General features: G+C 60.5%; 1 protein-coding gene across 1 annotated transcript in view; it reads left to right on the top strand.

Annotated features, from left to right (window-relative positions):
• Positions 1-5,368: 5,368 nt before the first annotated feature.
• The window catches only part of SEMA3G (semaphorin 3G), a 96,192-nt gene continuing 79,397 nt past the window's right edge, over positions 5,369-22,163 (top strand). Inside the window, exon 1 of the mRNA XM_075939490.2 lies at positions 5,369-5,644. Coding sequence (XP_075795605.2) covers positions 5,524-5,644 — 121 coding nt within the window. The 5' untranslated portion in view covers positions 5,369-5,523. The remainder of the gene's footprint in view (positions 5,645-22,163) is intronic.

The raw sequence follows: 22,163 nt of genomic DNA, 5'->3' as shown, positions 1-22,163 counted from the left end.
TGTGGCTCACAGCACCCAGCCCTGATTTCATGGGGGCAATGCCCCAAGGGGTGCCAGGTCCTGCAGAGCGGCGGCAGGTGAGTTAGTAGCCTGGGGGGCGCCGGGAGGGAAAGGCCTTGCTGGCGGCAGGGAAGCCGGTGAGCCAGGGGAGGGGCAGAGCCCCAAACAGTCTGGGGCAGCCCCTGCTGCCAGGCGGCGAGGCTGTGAGCTGCAGCTGGCCGGTGAGACTCGGCAAGCCGGGCTGGCACAGGGGCTGGAAGGGAGGAGCAGCCTTCGGCATGGGTTGCAGACAGTATTCCTCTAGCCGGGGCCGGCATCCGGCTAGCCCAGAAGCTCAGCCCTCCCGCGGCGCAAGCCGAACGGCTGCATTTGGGCAGGCCACACTTCAGCCTGGTCTGCACCTAAAACTTAGCTTGACCTGGCTCAGTGCCTCAGGGCGGTGAAAAGGTCCCTGCCCACAAGTGCCAGAGCCTGAGCCAATGCCAGCGTAGCCGCCCTAGGTCACCAGCCGTGTTCCCTGTAAGCCGAGCACTTAGGCAGCCACCCAAAAGAGAGGTGCCACCCAGCTGACTAGCAGAACGCCCACAGCTGGCAGCATGTGTTTATCCTGGTGGTGCACATCTGCACATGTATTGGTGCGTGGAACAACATTTATTCCACACATTGATGGAAAAATGTCAAGGGAACATTGGTCGCCAGATGAATTCTTCCATTTCTCCAGCTGCCACCTCGTGGAGAGGGGGAAGGACCAGGTCACTGTAGCCAGCAGTTGTCATGGGGTTATTGCTCTGCGGCTGCAGCCATGGCCTGCGGCACGTGGTTCCTTGGGCAGTGCCCTCCTGTCACCTCACTTGCCCACCATCAAGCTGAGTTCATGCGAGTGGCAAGTGTTGCCAGCAAGAGTAAGTCTCAGGTCTGACACTGGGTTCTCAAAGTACAAAAACAACTACACAGGTATCTGTCAAACACAAGCAGTTTATTTCCTGACAGCGTTCAGCTGTGCCCCTTAACTAAAAGAACAACATGGTAGGAGAAGGGGCATTTCTTACATCCTTGTGGCTAGCCGGGAACCCCATTTCAGCTGCGGATGCAGTGGGAGGTTGTCTCAGCTTCCGAGGCGCCGGTACCCAAAGCCCATCAGTGAGGTCCAAATTGCTTAGGTCTGGTGCAGCTTTAAATACTGTCTCTCTACCTCGTTTGTGGCAGTTTGGAAATTTCCAGGGGTTACTCCTTGCTTGTTACAGTACGGCTCGGCTGTATTGCTTGTCCTTTGACTTTGTTTACACGATCAATACATTTAGATAAACAAGATTGTTATGTTCCTGCCCTTATCTACAATTCGTTCTTACTACAATGGCGGATGTTCCTAGGGGCTTGCTTCTGGCTCATCAGTAGTAGGGAAGGGGCGGGGGGAAATGCGAGAGGGGGGAGAATGCAGGCCTCACTACCCCTATACTTCACACGTACAGAGTTCTTTCGCAATTGACCCCTACAGCAAGGCTGCGGCCTCGCCGGGTGCCCATCCCATCACTCCACAGCTCAGAATAATGGTTAAGCTAGAGCCTATCCTAAGGAGCAGCAAAAACTCCCTCTGTTGGGAAAATTCCCTGCTCCCAGCGGCCTCCCTCGGGGAGCTCTTAGCTCTGGGGGTGCTGGCTCTGGGGGGGCAGCGGGAGGCATACCCAGGGCTCCCCCAGGCAGCGATCTGTAACCCAAACCCGCACACCATCCCAGAATCAGCTGGACCAGTTCCCTGGTGCACGAGGGGTCAGCCATGACGGTCCAGTAGGTGGCGCTGTGTAGCTGGAAATTGCAGGCAGGGCTGGGGTGATGGGGAGATTTGCCGGAGAGGGGGCCTGGCTGGGCTGATACGCAAGGAGCCCCCTGCTGGCTCGGCCGAGGCTGGGCCGTGGCTGCTGGTGGTGTCGTGTTGCACGGTTACTCGTGCGAGGCACACGCAGCTCCTGTGGGCTGCACACCCCATGCAGGGCGGCTGGCTTTGGTGCTTGTACATGCCATCCGTCCCCCCCCCCTGCCCCCTGACCTGGCTGTATGTGCCCCGTGCGGTACAAGGCTCTGGCCCAAGGGACGTGCCATCCGGCACCCCCCCCCCCGACTTGGCGGTACGTGCCCCGTGTGGTACGAGGCTCTGGCCCAAGGGATGTGCCATTCGGCACCCCCCCCGACTCGGCGGTACGTGCCCCGTGTGGTACGAGGCTCTGGCCCAAGGGACGTGCCATCCGGCCCCCCCCCCCCTTACAATGAGCTTACAATTTGCAGATGACACAAAGTTGGGAGCTATTGCCAATTCAGAAAAGGATCAGGATATCATACAGGAAGATCTGGATGATCTTGTAAATTGGAGTGATCGCAATAGGATGAAATTTAATAGTGAGAAGTGTAAGGTTATGCATTTAGGGATTAATAACAGGAATTTTAGTTATAAGCTGGGGACACATCAGTTGGAAGTAACGGAGGAGGAGAAGGACCTCGGAGTCCTGGTTGATTATAAAATGACTATGAGCCGCCATTGTGACATGGCCGTGAAAAAGGCTAATACGGTCTTGGGATGTATTAGGCGAGGTATTTCCAGTAGGGATAAGGAAGTGTTAGTGCCATTATACAAGGCATTGGTGAGACCCCATTTGGAATACTGTGTGCAGTTCTGGTCTCCCATGTTTAAGAAGGATGAATTCAAACTGGAACAGGTACAAAGAAGGGCCACTAGGATGATCCGAGGAATGGAAAACCTGTCTTATGAAAGGAGACTCAAGGAGCTTGGCTTGTTTACCTTAACCAAAAGAAGGCTGAGGGGGGACATGATTGCACTTTTTAAATATATTAGAGGGATAAATACCAGGCAGGGAGAGGAATTATTTAAGCTTAATACCAATGTGGACACAAGAACAAATGGATATAAGCTGGCTAGTAGGAAGTTTAGACTTGAGATTAGATGAAGGTTTCTAACCATTAGAGGAGTGAGGTTCTGGAACGGCCTTCCAAGGGAAGTAGTGGGGGCAAAAGATCTATCTGGTTTCAAGATTAAACTAGATGGGTTTATGAAGGGGATGGTTTGATGCGATAACATGATCTTGGTAACTAATTGACCATTCATTATCAGTGGGAAATAGGTCAATGGAGGGATGATAGGAGTTACTATAGAGAACTTTCTGGGTGTCTGGCTGATGAGTCTTGCCCACATGCTCAGGGTTTAGCTGATCGCCATATTTGGGGTCGGGAAGGAATTTTCCTCCAGGGTAGATTGGCAGAGGCCCTGGAGGTTTTTCGCCTTCCTCTGTAGCATGGGGTACAGATCACAGCTGGAGGATTCTCTGCATCTTGGGGTCTTCAAAGTATTTGAAGGCTTCAGTATCTGAGATCTAGGTGAGAGGATTATTCTCAGAGGGGTGGGTGAGATTCTGTGGCCTGCACTGTGCAGGAGGTCAGACTAGATGATCATAATGGTCCCTTCTGACCTTAAAGTCTATGAGTCTATGAGCTCTGGGCTGTTGTGCTTTGCAGCTCAGCCTGTCGAATTGCACCAGCCGAGTGTCCGAACACACGACGGCAGGGCCTGCCGGGAAGGGCTGGGGGTGGAAAGAGCTCGGCTGCTCCTCCCTGCTTGCGAGCCACCGGCTACGTCCCTCCGTGGCACCGTCTCTGTGCTGCACAATGGGACGCTTGCTTTTCCTGCTGCAACCACGTCGGCCGGCGCAGCCAGGCTAGTGCCAGTAACAGGGCCCGGAGTTGCACTTCCCAGCCCGGAGCCAAACTGTGGCCAACTTTCATGCTGCAAATGAATGCCCCAAATTTCACAACAAGCCAAAAACCTAGCGAATTCCATTTCAAAACCAGGCCAACACAAGCCAGTCCCTAAAAGAGTCCTACACTGTCTATGGCCGGGGCGGGGAATCTTTTTTGGGTCGGGGTCCACTGACCCACAGAAAAATCAGTCCAGGGTCCAGAGTTAGAAGAAGAAAAAAAACCCAATGGAGAAGCGGGAAGTCAGTCCCCACATCCCCTCGCACTCCAGAGCCTGGCGGGGCCCCTACGCTCTGGGGCGGGGCCAAAAATGATTTCAGAGTGTGCAAGGGGGCTGCTGGGAAGCGGGCGGAGGTCTGGGCAGGAGGGAGGGGGAAGGAGCAGGCTGGGGGGCTGAGGTCTGGGCAGGAGGGGGGCTGCAGGGCTAAGTGCTAGCCCTGCTCCCTGATGCTGGAGGGGGAGAGCCTCAGAGCCAGGCAAGCCGGGAGCTGGATCGGCCCACCCTTTCTGTGTGGGGCTGGATCCCTGGGGGGCAAGCTGGGCTTGAACACTTACACTGAAACCTCTTGCTCCCTGGGGGCATGACTTGGGGGTGGGCTGGGGAAGGCCCCCCCGAGATTGGGTGACCTCAGAGGTGGCGAACTGCCGCTCTGGGCGGCCGGCACGTCGGGGCTCTCCTAGTTTGCTAACCCCCAGTGTAAGGTCACCAGGTGCCCGGTATTCAACCGGACAGTCCGGTTTTTGGGCCTTCTGCCCGGTTAAAAAATCCAGAAAATACCGGACAGGTGCAATGTCTGGTATTTTCTGGTTTTCCAGCTGGGCGCTGGATGGAAGCCTGGTGGGGGTGGGGGGAGTGGCTGGGAGGGGGCGCGATCAGCGCTGGGAGCCTCTGGTTGCATCTGATGTAAGAGTGATGCCTTGGGGAGGAGGAGAACCCCGCTGCCCCCAACCCCCTCCCCGACCAGCCTTGCTTCCCGCCGGCCGTCCCCCTCAATCTCCCTTGGCCAGCCCCGCTGCTCACGACCCCTCTTCCTCCTGGCCAGCCCCACTCCACTCCCATCTGGTCCCTCTCCCCCGATCAAGTGTGTCCGGTATTTTTTCTGATGCTACCTGGTGACCCTACCCCAGCGAGCCGCCCTGGGCTTGCCTGCGCCCCGCCCTGCATGCGTGTGCACAGAAGCGGTTCGCTCTTCCCGCCTCCTTCATCCACCGCGGCCCCGCCCGCCCGCCCGCCGATGCCGCCAGCGATGGGCTCAGGGGGGCCAGTCAGGGCCTCCGAGGGGGCACGCTTCCCTGAGCCCTCCGCAGTGCTAGGCCTGCCAGAGTGGAAAACCAGGGAGGGGTGGACACAGGCTAGCCCAGAGAGTGTGGGGGTATGGCCCTTTAAGGTGGGAATGCTGGGAAATGGAGTCCGAAGGGCTGCTGGGTAGCCCAGGGTCAGGTGACTGTGGTCAGGTGGGTGTGGGGTGGTATATAAGGCAAGTTGTGAGGTCACTGGCAGAGAGTTGGGGGTGGGGGTAAGATGGGGGGGACTGGTTCCAGCATGGCTATGCTGGCACACAGCCAGGGGGCTGATGGGCAGGGGTGTGGGCAGACCCCCAAGGAGGGGTGAAGGGAGAAAGAAGAGCCCCTGCTCCACCCACACCTGTTCCTTATTCGGGAGGCTCAGGCGGGCCCTGCTGGTGAGGGGGCCCATGGGGCGGGTGCCCTGCGGAGGCAGGACGGGGTGACCCCATTGGGGCTGGGCATCAGGCTTGTTGGATGGACTGCTACCCCTGCAAGTGGAAGGGTGTCTTTGCGGTGCCTTCTGGACCCCAGCTCCCCCATCGACCAGGGAGGCTGCAGCTGGCGGAAGGGGAAACTGAGGCAGCGACGCTGCAAGGTAAGAGCCTGTCCCAGTGGGGCGGGGAAGACGCTGCTGAGGGATTGGGGGGAGGATCCGACTGAGCTGGGGGCAGACGTTCATCCTGGAGTCTGGCTCCTCTAAAGCTTGTGCCAGTCTGGCCCCTGGGGATCCCTCCCGAGTTCGGAGGGGAAATTCCATTGGCGTGAAACAACAGAGCGATTCTTCGGCCTGCTCCCTTGATGTGACTGGAGCTGCAGCCACACCCCCCTGCCCGTCCCCCGTCTGCTGGCCTGGCTCTTGGCCTTGCCTCAGCTGCTGTTGGTGAGCCTCTCTTGGGTGTCGTAACAGGACAGTCTCGTACCCTGCTCCGCTCGGGGCCGAGCTGGGCTCGGGGGCTGCTGCTGTCGTTTTCTAACCCCCCCTCCCCGCAATGCTGGGCCGTGTGGGGTGTGCATAGAGCCCCTGCCGGCAGGCTGAGAGGGTGGCTTCTCCGTCCGTCTCCAGGGGAGACTTGCCTGCCCTGGGAGGAGAACACAGAGAATCCCGCGCCCGGCGCGAGAAAGCTCCGACTCCCGAGAGGCTGGGCCGAGCCGCTGAGTGAGGGAGCAGCCTGTGAATCCCCCGGACTCGAGCGCTGAGCGGGGGTCTGTGCAGCGCTACGGGCCGGGCGGGGGACCGAGGCTCCTGTGGCAACGCTGCCTGTCCAACCCAGGAGCCGCTGGGCAGCGAGAGGACGGGCGTTCCAGCCCTGAGCGAGCAAAACCCCAGGCGCTGGACCTGGAGTGACTAGTTCAACAGACGCCCGTCTTCGCAGTGGGGCTCGTTAGCTGGGTGCCGCCCGGAGGAGCCTGCTCTTCCGTTCAAAGGCCGCTTCCCAGGAGTAACAGTTCAGCGGCTGGACCGTGGGCAGCCCTCCGAGCAAAACCAGCGGAAGCCTGCCCCTGCGGACGGCCCCGCACCCGGCTAACAGCATCCCCTTGCCCCGGTGGGGTGCTGAGCCCGGGGGAGAGAAGGGGCTGAGGAAAGGATTCATCTCCCACCTGGTGAGCGGGAGAAGCCGTGTCCAGTCTGCCAGCACCTGCCAGCTCTTAGAGCAAGGGAGCTCAACAGCATCCTCACCTCTGAGCTTTGGGCCAGCGTGGGGTGGGGGGCGACGGACCCCTCTGGACGCAGCCTCCGGTCAATCCAGCCGGTGGACGGCAGCTGGGCCCTGTGGCAGAAAGCTGGGCACGTCTCTCCAGTGTGGGATTTAAACACTACGTCTGCCTTGGCTTGGGGTGTCCAGGTGGCTCTGGCTCCGGTGTCCGAGGTGTTGCATTTCGACTGGGAACGGGCACGTGGGGCGGCTGGCTGAGAAAGCCAAACCATGCTGGGGGCTGCAGACCGGAGCTGGCAGCTCCTCGGGGTGTCCCGGTACTGCAGATCCAGGCCTGCTGGACACGGAGGGGAAATCCGCAGGCCCGGAGAAACGGGGCAGATGGTTCAACACCACGCCCCAAAGTGAAACCATCCGGTCTGGAGGTCGGTGGCTCTGCTCCGGTCCCTCCAGCTACCTACCACTGTAGGTGGGAGATGGGGGATCCAGGCTGGCAAATTCCCAGGGAACACTCGGAAAGTGGCCCGGGGGGGAGACCTAGTGGCGATGCTGGAAAACCTTTCACCCCCAGTCCCACCGTAGGGAACAAGCGAAGGCGTCTGGGCGGGCCAGGGGTCCCTGGTTGTACACAGCCCACCCCTCTGTGCAGGCAGCCTGTGCTCGAGAGGAGCGGGCTGGAGCTGAAGGGGACTTTCCGGGGGTGCTGCGGTTGAGGATTGGCTGAGCTGTGTGGAGGAAACTTGCTTAGCACATGGTATCAGGCACCACCCAGGGCCTTAGACCTCCTTGGAGAGAGGCTGTGGCCTGTGGAGCAGATGCTGGCAATTAGCACGCCCTCCTCTCCAGCTCCCAGGCCCCGAGACTGATCTTGGCGGAGTGGGAAAGGAAGCAGCGGGCTGAGCCGACGCGCTGGCCCTGGCCGTGACTATCCGGCGGGCTAAGGCCCTTCCAAATCCATGGGCGATTTTCGTCAATTTCAGGGCGCTCGGATTTTAAAAATTGTTTGTCGCGTGCTCTCCAGCCCTTCGGTCTCGCGTCCCCCGGGGGTGGGACTGTCGGGGGCCTGGCCCAAAAGGGTCACAATCGTATTGTCGTGATGCTGCCACCCTGAGTTTTGTGCTGTTGGTGCTGATCTCCCCCTTCCCCCCCCCCTCCCCGCCCCGGGAAATCTGTTTAGTACAGGGAAAGCACAGCAGGGGAGATTTCAGTCTAGCCCTGGTTCTCATGGCAAACAGGCCTCTTGTTATCTTCTCCCCTGGCTTCCCTAGCCTCCCCCGCCTTTCTCCCCCGTCCCGCAGGCCACAAGCAAAATCCTCGTGGCATGACCCCTGCACCTTCCCCGTGTCACTGAAAATAACTCGGAAACCGCTTCAGGGTGGAACACTCGCCCTCTTCTCCAAGCTGCCCGCTTTGTGAAAGTGGGAGAGGAAGCGGTCTCCCCCAGCTTTGTCGAGATGCGGAGTCTAGCTGGCGACCACAGCAGCATGGGGCTGGCTGGCAGGCATCCCGGGGTGGAAGCGCTTGCTCTTGCAAGCACATTGTTGCCTCACAAGTGGTCATGGGGACAGCCGCGTGGCAGCGCCACAAGACTCTGTTGTCATAGACCGGCTTGGTGCTGGGCCATGCGGGGATATGACCAGATTCTCAGATCCTGACGGGTGTGGAGCAAGTGAATCAGGAAAAGTGATTTCCTTGTGCCCATAACAAGAACTAGGAGGCATCCTGCTGAAAGCAAACCAAAGGAAGTTTTTCTTCACACCATGCACAGTCAACCTGTGGAACTCCTTGCCAGAGGATGTTGTGAAGCCCAGGGTTCTGTAAAGAGCTAGTTAAATTCCTGGGGGTTAGGTCCATCAATGGCTATTAGCCAAGATGGGCAGGGATGGAGTCCCTAGCCTCTGTTTGCCAGAGGCTGGGAGTGGATGAGTGGGGAGGATCACTTGATAATTATCTGTTCTAACAGTGTATCTGATTACTGCGCTCCAGCCTGTCTAGGGCACCTGCTGCCCACATAATACACTGGCCACCAGAGTCAGCAGCCTCCTTTGCAGTGGCTAACTGCAGGCCAGGGGCACAGGCGGAGCTCTGTGGGGAGCCCAGGGCTGGGATGGGGGTGTCTGGGGGGGCACAGGCCGGGAGTGGGGCGCTGGCAGAGCTCTGTGGGGAGCTCAGGGCTGGGATGGGGGTGTCTGTGGGGGGGCACAGGCCAGGAGTGGGGCGCTGGCAGAGCTCTGTGGGGAGCCCAGGGCTGGGATGGGGGTGTCTGTGGGGGGGCACAGGCCAGGAGTGGGGCGCTGGCAGAGCTCTGTGGGGAGCCCAGGGCTGGGATGGGGGTGTCTGTGGGGGGGCACAGGCCAGGAGTGGGGCGCTGGCAGAGCTCTGTGGGGAGCCCAGGGCTGGGATGGGGGTGTCGGGGGGGGCACAGGCCGGGAGTGGGGCGCTGGCAGAGCTCTGTGGGGAGCCCAGGGCTGGGATGGGGGTGTCTGGGGGGGCACAGGCCGGGAGTGGGGCGCTGGCAGAGCTCTGTGGGGAGCCCAGGGCTGGGATGGGGGTGTCTGGGGGGGGCACAGGCCGGGAGTGGGGCGCTGGCAGAGCTCTGTGGGGAGCCCAGGGCTGGGATGGGGGTGTCTGGGGGGGGCACAGGCCGGGAGTGGGGCGCTGGCAGAGCTCTGTGGGGAGCCCAGGGCTGGGATGGGGGGGTGTGGGGGGGGGGGCACAGGCCGGGAGTGGGGCGCTGGCAGAGCTCTGTGGGGAGCCCAGGGCTGGGATGGGGGTGTCTGGGGGGGGCACAGGCCGGGAGTGGGGCGCTGGCAGAGCTCTGTGGGGAGCCCAGGGCTGGGATGGGGGGGTGTGGGGGGGGCACAGGCCGGGAGTGGGGCGCTGGCAGAGCTCTGTGGGGAGCCCAGGGCTGGGATGGGGGGGGGGGGGTCTGGGGGGGGCACAGGCTGGGAGTGGGGCGCTGGCAGAGCTCTGGGGGGAGCCCAGGGCTGGGATGGGGGTGTCTGGGGGGGCACAGGCCGGGAGTGGGGCGCTGGCAGAGCTCTGTGGGGAGCCCAGGGCTGGGATGGGGGTGTCTGGGGGGGCACAGGCCGGGAGTGGGGCGCTGGCAGAGCTCTGTGGGGAGCCCAGGGCTGGGATGGGGGGGGGCTCTGGGGCTGGGTGGGGGGGGCACAGGCCGGGAGTGGGGCGCTGGCAGAGCTCTGGGGGGAGCCCAGGGCTGGGATGGGGGGTCCTGCCCCCAGGGAGCGAGGGAGTCGGCAGCGCGGTGGGCGGTGGGGCTCTGCACTCGACCCCCCTCCTAGTGCTGGCGGTGGAGCCTTTCCCGGAGCCTCTGAAATCCTGGCTGCGATCGTTGAGCTGCAGCCCGTCCCCCTGGGAGCCGTGTCCCGGGCTGCCCAGCGCAGGGCGAGGAGGCTGTCGTGCTGGCCAGGCCCGGGGCCAAGCCAAGCCCCCGGCCGGCGCTCAGCCCAGCTCAGGGCCTCCGGGCGGGGGAATCGGCCGTTTGAGGCTGAGCAGATTCTTTGTGTTGGCAGCAGCCTCCTGGGTCCCGCTGAGGCTGATCTGGGAAAGGGCTTCCCAGGGAAGGTGCCTGGGGACCATGGGTAGAGGATGAATGCCCAGCTGGGAAAGGCATGCTCCAGCCCCGCCCCTTCTGCCCGAGGCCACGCCCCTGGACCCAAGCCCCGCCCACCCCAGCTGGATCCTTCCTCCGTGCTGTGGCCCCATCCTTCCCAGTGGCTGGGGGGCATGTAGGCAGTATTGGGAAGGCTCCCCCCCCGTCCAGCCTGTCTCTGCCATGGGCTAGCCCCCGCCTCGGCCTGGTGCCTGCTCAAGCACCGCGCCCCCCGCACACCGAGCTGGGCCAGGCAGAATCCCTGCTGGCAGCTGCTCCCCCCTCCGTCTCCCCCCAGGGAGCGGGGGAAGCGGAGGCCGAGCTGCCCGTGGCGCGGAAGGGGCCCAGGCAAGTTGGGGGGTGGCGCTGGCCTGGACCTGGAGGCTCATGGAAGGCCGGGGCCTAGTCAGCCGAGGTCTCTGCTCCCTGCAGGAACTGCGACCCCCCCGGCTGGGGATGCAGCTGAGGCGAGGCCACGGGCCGGGCGGCTGGCAGGGGCGTTCTCCCCGCGGCCACGGGCCGGGTGGCTGGCAGGGGCGTTCTCCCCGCGGCCACGGGCCGGGCGGCTGGCAGGGGCGTTCTCCCCGCGGCCACGGGCCGGGCGGCTGGCAGGGGCGTTCTCCCCGCGGCCACGGGCCGGGCGGCTGGCAGGGGCGTTCTCCCCGCGGCCACGGGCCGGGTGGCTGGCAGGGGCGTTCTCCCCGCGGCCACGGGCCGGGCGGCTGGCAGCGGATGCTGGCTGGTGAATTAACCCCTTTGGCCACAGAGCCTAGTTACGGCCTAATCTGAGCCCTGTCCCTCCTTGGCCCCCTCCGGGGATCTTGCCCACAGCCGGTTAGCAGGCAGGGACGGTCTCCTTTGGGTTTGTACAGCGCCTGGCGCGAGGGGCTCAGAAACCCGTGGGCACGGCCATCAGGCAAGCGCTGAGTCCCCCAAGGTCCAGGAGCTGCTGAGTGGGGGCAGGTATGAGAGACCTGGACCCTTGCCCAAGGATCTGCCTGGGTTTGGTTTCTCAGGCGTCCAGGAGAATGGCTGGCGGCTCCCGTGTGGACGGATGGGCACTCGGGGCGGGATGTAGATCGGGGTGCCCAGCCTGCCCCCGGACGCCTCAATTGGGGCCAAGCAGGGGCAGGCTGGGCTGCCTGGGTCTGTGGGAAGGGACTGGACCCTCGCGGGGTGACGGGGCCGGCGGTAGCCCTGCCCTGGGCTGACTGCTTTCCATGCTGTAACCTTCCCTTTGGAGGGCTCCGTGCGCCCACCCCGCAGCCGGTGCTCCAGCCCCACCTCCCCAGCCGGAGGGTCCGGCTCCCCCGCGGCGCCCGCGCTCAGACAATAGCCACCATGTGTGCGGCGTAATGACGGCAGCTGACTCCAATTACTGCTCCCGGGGCCCTGCGTGTTGGCTGCGTTGGGCAAGTGAGAGCAGGCCTTTCATCTGCCGAACGTGGCTTCAATTAGCCGCCCCGGCTCCTCGGGGCGCAGGGAAGCCGGCACCTCCCCATCCCCGCGGACAGAAGCCAGGCGATAGGCGTGGGTCTGTGGCGGAGGCCCGTTCCCCACTGCCTGGCCGTAGGGGCTGGGGCGGCCGGGTGTGGAAACGCCACTGCGGGAAGGGGAGCCGCCGGCGAATCAGGCCCCTGGCCCCTCGCATCTTGCGTGGTCCCCGGGAGCCGTGCCAAGTGCACCTCAGACGGGTCGCCGGTGCCCCTCCGTGCTCACCTGGCACCCGTGCGAATGGCAGCACGGGGTGCTTGGCCCTGGAGACGCGGCAGCTGCAGGTGACTGGAGGCGCTGGGCTCCCGGGGAGGGTGCGGGTCCGTGGGAGGGTGGATTGCTAATGCTTCAAGCGGGCAGGATCTGGCTGGCATGGGGGAAACCTGCCGGCCCAGGGCGCTGTCTGCGGTGGCCGGGGGAATCAGGCCCCTTGACCCCTCTCTGTTTGCTTTCTCGGGTGCCAGGCAGGAGCTAACGCAGCCCTGCCTTTCCCAAGGCGAAACAAGCTGGAAAGGCCCCCGGGCTCCAACCAGCTCCCCTTGGGACCCCCCCGGGCCGTGGCAAAGCGAGCAGCCCCCAGAGGCTGGGCAGTGACTCCCAGGGAGCTTTGGCAGGGCTGTGAGACATGGATGAGGATTCTCTCCAGTTCCTTGCTGCTGTCTGTGTCAGTGTCCCTGCCTGGCTGCTCCTGCCACGGGCGCGCAGAAAGCCAGCCGCGGATAGGAAGTGGGGAGGAGGAACCTGCCTCTCTTCTGGGAATTGTGGGGCCCCGGCGCTCAGAGGAGACAGCGAACTGTGCTCGCTGGCTCAGCAGAGACAGTGTCCTGAGCACGGCTGGCATGTGCACGGAGCTGTACGCGCCCTGTGAGGAGCACCGGCCCTGCGAGCCGTCTCAGGAGGGCTGCAGAGAGGCTCCCTGCCCCCTGCCACGGGGGTGATGGTCGGTAGTGGCGCTGCACTGCCGGCGTTTGGACGAGGCCCTCTCCCTGGGGTGTGGCTCCGTGGTGTTTGTACAGCACCGGGCGCAACGGGGCTCGGGAATCCTTGGGCACTGCCCTCAAGCAAAGAGGATCTCGTACAAACAAACAACCCGGCGTCATCGCCTGGGGGGGCTGCCCCTCTCCAGGCTTCTTGTCTGGAAGGGGCAGTTCCCGGGTGGCTGGGAGGTAGCCGCATGGGAAGGCAGATCCTCCTGCTCCTTCCTGGTGGTTCTCTAGTGACTTGGGGCTGCCGAGACGCCCTGTGGTCCCACGAGGGACAGACGCTCTTCCGTGCCCGGATCTCTGCACCGGATTCAGCCAGGGGCTCGGCTCGGAGGAGACAGGCCCGCCCCAGGAGTCCAGGCGTCTGATCTCAAAGCCCTTTGTCTCTGTGGGCCCAGGCACCTTCCGCCGGCCAATAGAGGGGGAAGCCGGCGGGAGCGCCAGACCCGGCCTCACCGATAGGTTCCCTTGGAGTGTTGGGGCACGTTTGCTAAGGCTCGGGGAGAGGGGAGAGATCAGAGGGGAGCGAAGGTGTCTGGACGCGGCCCAGCGCCGGCCTGGCAGATAAGCAAGGCCCGTCTGTCGGAGCCGGGGCGACGGGGGCGACCGTTCATCGCTCAGATAACGGGCACCTGCTGCAGCAGGATCCCCGAGCCAGGGCACGCTCAGAGCACCGGCTGGGTCCCCGCCTCTAGTGTCCTGGAGAGCTCTGGTGTCCTGGAGAGCGCTGGAGGCCTGTGGCTGGGTGGCTTGCCCCAGCCTGCTCTCTGGGAGGCTGGGAGGCACCAAGCTCCCGGTCTCCGCAGATCGCAGTGGGGCAACATGGAGCGGCGGGCGGGGGGCGTCCCGGCCCTGGGGAGCTCCCAGCTAAAATAGACGCGATGGCCAGGCTGGGGAGGGAAGAGTCTGAGCTCTCACAAGGGACGGGGGAGGACAGCCCTGCCGCCTTGCAGCACTGCGTGTGCCTGAAGGGCGGGAGCAGCGGCTGGCTGCTAGAAGAGCTGTCTGCATCCTGTGCCTGCCCCGCCTGGCCGTCAGGAGCAGTCCTGTCCCTGCCCCCGGGCACGGGGCGACTCCCAGCTGCACAGTGAGCTAGAGCTGGGACACCCACTGAATTGCCCCCCTTCTGGGCTGGGGGGGTGCCGCTTGGGGGGGGGTGCCTCTTGCGGGGCCCCCTTTCCGGGCTTGGGGGGGGTGCCTCTTGCGGGGCCCCCCTTTCTGGGCTTGGGGGGGGTGCCTCTTGCAGGGCCCCCTTTCTGGGCTTGGGGGGGTGTCTCTTGCGGGGGGCCCCCCTTTCCGGGCTTGAGGGGGTGTCTCTTGTGGGGGCCCCCTTCTGGGCTCAGGAAGGTGCGGTCTCTTCTGGGGGCCCCCCTTTCCAGGCATGGGGGGGGGTCTTTTGCGGCATCCCCTTTCCGGGCTCGGGGGTCTTGCACAGGCCCTCGTGAGTTGCCCGTGGGATCAGCAGCAGGGCAGGAAGCAGCTGCCCCGAGCCGCCCACAGGCCTGTTGCTCTTTCCGAGTGGGCGTGCCGGAGCGTGGGGGCCACGGTGGCTACCCGGACTTTCTGCCTTCCCGACACCGAGGTTGCTGATGGGAAGCCGGGGCTGCCTGGGCCTGCTCCGCCGGGTGAAATCGAGCAAGCGGGGTTCTCCCGGGCTGCCGCTGCCTCCTTGGTCTCGTCCCCGCCTCTGGCCCAGCGTGCCTGCAGTTCCCCTCCTGCTGTGCGTAAATCCCGATCTCTACCCAGCCCTCCAGACGGGCAGCCCCCCCCAGCCCGGGCGCCCAGCGTGCTCGGTGCTGTCCGGAGGCACAGCAGGGGCCCGCGCCTGCCTCGGGGTGGAGGAGGGCAAGGGACTTGCCCCGGGCCGGCTGGCAGTGCTGGGACTAAATCCCACGTCTGTTGCTGTCGCTTGTGCGGCACGGCCTCGCGCCAGGGCCACGTCACGCCGGCTACACACCCCTCCCTGCCGTGGGCGCTGCTCCAGAGGTTGCTCAGGCTCCGGCACGTGGCTCACAGTGGACATGGGATGTTTCCAAGGGGGCCGGCACACTCCAGGCAGCCTGAGGTTGGGAGGAAAGTGGATTCAAGGCACCGTTTCGGCTCAACAGCCTTATATAGACGCAGGTGCCTGGAACTGCCCTGCCCGTCTCCGGGACACACAGGCTCCTCACACCCCGGGTGCCAGGGTGAGAGCTCTGCTTGCCGCCACCCAGGCTAGGCAGAGCAGGACACGACGTCTCCGTGGCTCGGGCCACCAGCTGCCTGCGCAAGGGGCCTTCCAGGGACAAACAGCCAAGCGCGGGTGCGCGCTGTACGGGCAGGTTCCCGGGGGGTTCAGCTCTTGGCAGTGCCCACTTGATGCCGCCCTGTGCCTCCTGGCCCACCCCGGCCCCTCCTGCAGCGCTGTGGGGTGCGAACGCCAGCTACTCGCGGGTGGCATTACTGAGCAGCCGGGCAAAATCCACGCGCTGCCGGGAGGGACATTGCGAAGCCGGGGGCTGGCTTCCTTTCAAAGCCCACGGCAATAGAAGCCTGTTTTCCACCCCTCGTCCCCAGCCTCACATCCCTCCACATCTGCCTCCGGTTGCCATCGCCTTCCCCCAAACACATGCTCTCCCTTGGCTTGCCGGGGAGTGGAATTGCTTCCAGGCTTGGTAATCTCTGTCAAAATATTAGTGTTCCCAAGCTGGTGGTTCCCTCTCGCTTAATCCTCAAGCGTTCGCCCTCGGAGAGGGAATCTCTCCAAGCCGGCAGCAGCTGGGAGCCCCCGAGCCAAGAGGGCACGGTCCCCCCAGCGTGGCTTGCCCTCTGCCAAGCCCGCGGGCAGGTCGCTCGTGAGGCACCCGTGAAATCCCTGCTCCCTACTGCCTCCCAGGGAGTGACACTACTTGGGGAGAAGGCAGATCTGAGCCACTGTGGGGTCCCCCGACCATCACTCAAGCCAGACCGTGCCCCGGCCTGCTTGCTGAGGGGATAGCAGGGATGGGGGGATGGATGGGGGTTAGTTACCTTGATCCTGGGGTGCTGTGGCCCTACCTGCCGGGTGCCACCTCTCAATGGTCCTGTGGGCAGGATTTCAGGGACCTTGCCCCTCTGATAGTCAGCTGACAGGATTCCCGGCTGAGATCCGCCTAGGGATGTCAAATATCGGTTCATCGAATAGTCGGATAATCTCATGAATTCTTACCAGTTAGTGGGCTATTCTATGGTCCCTGTGGGGGCGGGGAGGGGGGGCGGTGGCAGCTAGTGTACTCCAGCCCCGCTCCCGAGAAGTCCCCTGCCACCCCACACTGTGTGTGTCTAGCAGAGGCAGCAGTGTGGGGTGCCAGGTGGGAGCGGGTCCGCCCCTGTCCCAGGGAGGGCCTGAGCTCTGGACCTGGAACGAGCCGGAACTGAACTGGGCTGCCTGCTCGCGGGACTCCTAATTCACGTAATGCAGAGCCGCAGCGGGGTAAGAACATTAGAACGGCCGTAGTGGGTCAGACAATGGCCCATCTAGCCCAGCGTCCTGTCTGAGCACGGTGGCCAATGCCAAGTGCCCCAGAGGGCGGGAACACAGCAGGGATTCCTCACGTGATCTCTTCCCCGTCACCCATCTCCAGTCAAACAGCGGCTAGGGACACCATTCCTACCCAGCCTGGCTAATAGCCATTCGTGGACCTAACTTCCATCAATCCATCTAGCTCTTTTTTGAACCCTGTTATAGTCCTAGCCTTCACCACCTCCTCCGGCAAGGAGTTCCACAGATTGACTGTGCGCTGCCTGAAGAAAAATTTCCTTTTGTTTGCTTTAAACCTGCTGCCTATTCATTTCATTGGGTGACCCCTTCTTCTTATATTGTGGGAATAAGGGCATAACTTTTCCTTATTTACTTTTCCACACCTGTCATGATTGGGATAAGTCCTGGACCTGGCGCGAGCCGGGACTGAGCTGGGCGGCTGGCCAGCCTGCTAAAAATGTACTGGCAGGGTGGGTGGGTGTGTGTGTGTGTGTGTGTGTGTGATGCTTGTAGTCTATAGAATTAATCTATAGGTTTATCGGTTAATCGGCCACACTATTACATCTGTAGATCAGCTGCCACGCTTCTTGTGTCGAGGTGCCGGCCCCACCGGTACTCTGGTGTCGTGGTCCCTTTGAAACTGTTTGACCTGGGCCACCCGCATGTCTGAGGCCTGTGGGGGCCACTGGTCCTTCCACTAGGCCTATGGGGGCCACTTGTCCCGGCTCCGAGCCCTCTCACCTGCCCGGAGCAGCCGGCCTATCCTGCTCTTCCCCTCTCGTCACTGGGGGGGTGTAAGGAGCAGCCGGCCTATCCTGCTCTTCCCCTCTCGCCGCTGTGGGGGTGTAAGGAGCAGCCGGCCTATCCTGCTCTTCCCCTCTCGCCGCTGTGGGGGTGTAAGGAGCAGCCTGCTGAGCCGGGACGTGTTGGTCCCGGACAGAAGAGCTGAGGGTCTTGCTCGGTTTGAATGTCGATGGAAGCGTGGCCATGCCTCTTGGCCTAGAGAAGTCTCTCCATGACGGCGGCTCCAGCCCGGTGCGGCCTATGGCTCTGTGGCGGGCGTTCCCCAGAGACACGGCGTGCCGCTTGGTCCGAGTTCCTCGGTCTGTTTCCTTAACTGATTGTTTATAACCCGTAGCCGCCCGAACATCACCCTGTGGGAGCAGCCGCACGGAGAGCCGGTTTGGCTTTCCCGGGCCAACCCCGCCGTGCAGACATGCCCGACAGGCCGGGTTCTCACGGGGCTGCTTATGAGGAGCGCTGGGTTGTTGCCGACCGGAGGCCCGTCCGTTCATTCGAGCAGCGAGAAGTTGTTTTGAATTAAGCCCTATGGGGAGAAGGAATTAAGTGGATTTTGCAGACGGAGAGTAGCAAAAAATCAACTCGGCTCTTGGCTGCTCTATCGCAGCCGGAGTCGTTTCAGCCCAAATTGTTTAGCACAAGATCCTGACAACGCTCCACAACCGGCTCGCTGTGGATCGGTGTTTCTAGCTGTCCCCTTTGAGGACCGCCAGGCTGTGTATTACACACTGGAACAGGGACACTGGAGGGTGCAGATACCAGTTGCCTGCTGGGCTCTTCACAGTTCTTTGGCTGCAGAGCAGTGGTCAAGCTCCTCAGAGATTCATAGGAGCCCTCCTGAGATCCTTCACTTTGGATCCTACAGCTGGTGCGATGAATAATCCTGCCTTGGCCAGGTGCGGCTCCCCCCCCCGTGGGTCCTCCTGAAAGGAAGTCCCTCCTGTGACCCAGCCTCTCCCTGCCTTTGAACCTCTCGCTGGAAGTTAGTCTTCTGAAGAGCATCTCATAGACTTTAAGGTCAGAAGGGACCATTATGATCATCTAGTCTGACCCCCCTGCACAGTGCAGGCCACAGAATCTCACCCACCCCTCCTAGAATAATCCTCTCACTTATATCTCAGATATTGAAGCCTTCAAATACTTTGAAGACCCCAAGATGCAGAGAATCCTCTAGCTGTGATCTGTGCCCCATGCTACAGAGGAAGGCGAAAAACCTCCAGGGCCTCTGCCAATCTACCCTGGAGGAAAATTCTTTCCTGACCGCAAATATGGCGATCAGCTAAACCCTGAGCATGTGGGCAAGACTCAGCCAGACACCCAGAAAGTTCTCTATAGTAACTCCTATCATCCCTCCATTGACCTATTCCCACTGATAATGAATGGACAATTAGTTACCAAGATCATGTTATCTCATCAAACCATCCCCTTCATAAACCCATCTAGTTTAATCTTGAAACCAGATAGATCTTTTGCCCCCACTACTTCCCTTGGAAGGCCGTTCCAGAACCTCACTCCTCTAATGGTTAGAAACCTTCGTCTAATCTCAAGTCTAAACTTCCTACTAGCCAGCTTATATCCATTTGTTCTTGTGTCCACATTGGTATTAAGCTTAAATAATTCCTCTCCCTGCCTGGTATTTATCCCTCTAATATATTTAAAAAGTGCAATCATGTCCCCCTTCAGCCTTCTTTTGGTTAAGGTAAACAAGCCAAGCTCCTTGAGTCTCCTTTCATAAGACAGGTTTTCCATTCCTCGGATCATCCTAGTGGCCCTTCTTTGTACCTGTTCCATCTCCCACCCCCCAGGGCATCGTAAGGGACCGAGCAGGGGGATCCATGGTGGAAAGCAGAGAAGTCTCCTTGGAGATGCTTTCTCTCCAGTCTAGCATGCAGGGCGGTGTCAGAACCTCGACTGGTATGGGAATTAGATGAACAGTTGCACTGTTTTCCCTGGTTGCACTGTTTTCCCTGGTCTGGTTGCACTTTTCTCCCTGGTCTTTTGGGACCACTCTTTGCTGTGGATGAACACTTTGGGAAAGGGTGCAGATAGCGAAGGTGAAAAAGTCGTGGGCCAAGTCCCTCCCGTCTTTTATGGGATTGGCATCTGAAAATAATTATGCATAACTCAAAGGTGCTTTGGACAAAATCCCCTGTGTCACCCATCCATTTTAGTGTTGCAGTCTGCTGGCTCTGCGTATCTTATTTTGGGGCATGTATCATTCCTGTATGTAAAGTTAGAAATATGAGGTATGAGATCGTTTGGGGTTTTCACTGTGCAAATGAGGGCGATCAGCTTAACGACTTGAGAACAGCCTGGTTTGTCCTTCAAGTCTGAGCAGTGGTTGGTCGTAGGAAGACATGTGACTATACCACCTGGCACTCGGCCCCCAGTTTGACCAGGTAATTTTCCGTGGAAAGACAGGGGATAGAGAACAAAAGATTCCCACCCAGGGAAGTCTATAAAAATAATGGGAAGCTATCAGTCCCTTTGTCTTTGGCTGGTGTAACGCACCCAAAGGGACAGCTGGAGATCCAAGTCGGAGTAAAAGATCACTTTTTATTTTAAAGCGTGCCAGAAACGGAGCAGGTTTTAGGGCAAGGTTATAATAAGCTTTAGTGTATTGGAACTAGCTAGGCATTTTTTTATTTTAATCCTGTAACTTGCTTTGATATGTCTGTTTTCACCTGCAACCACTTAAGATCCTACTGTTTGTACTTAATAAAAACTTTTGTTTATTGTCAGTGCAAATAATGGTCGCCTGGAGGAGAGCAATCAGTGTGCATATCGCTCTTCCATTGATAGAGGGCGAACATCCTCATGAGTGCTCTTTGTGTAAAACTTTGACTCAGAGAAAGATGGATTGATTTGGGGGTTTGATCCCTTTTGGGGGTTGGCTTCCTGGATGCTGAGCCCTAGAATTGCATCCTCCCAGAGCTGAAGTGGTTCAGTGTCTGCATTGCTCTTCCGTTACCCCAATTGTGTGCTTTGTCTGGGGGAGACCAGAAGATCTGGCCCGGCAGGACAGGATGGTGGGGAGCCCCAGAGAGCAAGAAGGTGGGTGTCAATGGTATAATTAGCACACTGGGGAACAGCCCCAAGGGGTCTTCTGTGGCGCACCCCCTCGCAAGTGGGATGGGGTGGGAGATAATAGGCACCTATCTAAGGAAAATCCCCAAATAACGGGACTGTCTGTGCCCATTGAGGCACACTGGAATGTTCATCTACTGAACGTTCCAGAGATGTCTGAACGTTCCGTTGCTGCCAGGAGACGGATAGTAGAATGGCAGCGTGTGAGGTGGTGACTGCGCCCGTGGCTGGGTGCTTTGTGGTCTTCGTTCCAGCTGGGCGATTGGCTGAGGCTCATGGGATACCTTCCATACTACCAGCTTAGCCAATTGTCCTGGGGGTAAATCTGCCCCAGCTGCTCCTGTCCCATGCAGAGGGCAAGAAAGAGGCTTCACAGGAGCCCTCGGGCCGGAGCAGCCAGACAGTCCTGCAAACTGTCAAGCGTGGTCCTCCCGCGAGATCCTCCGCATTGGCTTGTTCGGCCTGCGGGCTAGGGCCAGGTTGCCCAACGGAGCTGTGGCTGTTGAGGCTCCTGTTAGTTTGGCCACAAATTTCCCGAAGTGCTGCTGAGTGCCAACAGTGGGTGCTGAATGCCTGCACGCCAGCCCCTTGACGGCCATAAACCCCAGAGTCCGTGCCAACGCCTGCGGCAATGCCACCCTCGCCCCGCCCGCTCTTAGTGGCGATGCAGAAGAAACTCTCCGGAGGAAGCCGCACGGGATGAGTGCAGAGTCTTGGGAAATGGCCTCTTTACAAAGATTGGGCTTTCATTGCTACGCGCGACCCTGCTTTCAGATTCCTAGAACTGGAAGGGACCTCAAGGGGTCACCAAGTCCAGTCCCCTGCCCTCATGGCAGGACCAAACACCATTTAGATCATCCTTGACGGGTGTCTGTCTCATTTGCTTTTAAATATCTCCAGTGATGGAGATTCCACAACCCCCTAGGCGATTTATTCCAGTGTGTAATCAGCCTGACAGGAAGTTTTTCCTAACGTCCAACCTAAATCTCCCTTGCAGCCCATTGCTTCTTGTTCTCCTTGGCCTCTGAGAACAGGACAATTTTTCTCCCTCCTCCTTGTGACACCCTTTGAGATGCTTGAAAGCTGCTATCATGTCCACTCTGTCTTCTTTTTTCTACACTAAACAAGCCCAATTCCTTCAGCCTTCCCTCATAGCTCCTGTTTTGTAGATCTCTTCTAACTTTTGTTGCTCTTCTCTGTACCCTCTCCAATTTCTCCACAACTTTCTTGAAATGCAGTGCCCAGAACTGGACACAATACTCCAATTGAGGCTTAATCAGCGCAGAGTAGAGCGGAAGAATGACTTCTCGTGTCTGGCTCAACACTCCTGTGAATGCAGCCCAGAATCATGTTGGCTTTTTTTTTTTTTTTTTGCAACCGCGTCACACTGTTGGCTCATATTTAGCTTGTGCTCCACTCTGACCCCTTGATCATTTTCTGCAGGACTCCTGCTTTGTGTTGTGTTCCTACGGTTTGCCTCTTTTGAATGGCTGAACTCGGGGAGAGGCGTAGCGTCCCTCAGGACTGAAGGGGAAAAACTGACGTTAGTTTAGGACGCGGCCGTGGGCTATTTATAGAGCTCTGGGGACATCGAACTTTGATGCTGTTTCCTCACTGGTTCCTAATGAAATGTTCCCTGGACCCCTCTGGGATCACTTCATGCTGTCATTTTTGCCGTCCCTCCTGTGTCTGTGGAAGAGCTGGTTTTGCAGTGGAGTGTGGGCGAATCTTCCCCCTCGCCCCCCGATTCACCAGGACTTGGCCTTGCTGTGAAGTGTCCTCTGCAGCCCATAACCTAGGGGTGGGGTGTAGCCGCAGGCTGCCTGTTACTTAAGTGACTGTAAGGCTGGTAAGAGATAAATTGCCTTCCCGTGAGACAGAACCCTCTGCCAGGACTGGCACAGTCTGCCTGCCCCCTCTCGCTCGCCCCCACAGCCCCGGCCAGGGTGACACTTCTGTTCTGTCTCCGCAGCCCGCTCAGG

Source organism: Pelodiscus sinensis, chromosome 11, assembly GCF_052426305.1.
Source record: "Pelodiscus sinensis isolate ZL-2025 chromosome 11, ASM5242630v1, whole genome shotgun sequence".
NCBI lineage: Eukaryota > Metazoa > Chordata > Testudines > Trionychidae > Pelodiscus > Pelodiscus sinensis.
This window is presented reverse-complemented; position numbering and strand designations above follow the sequence as displayed.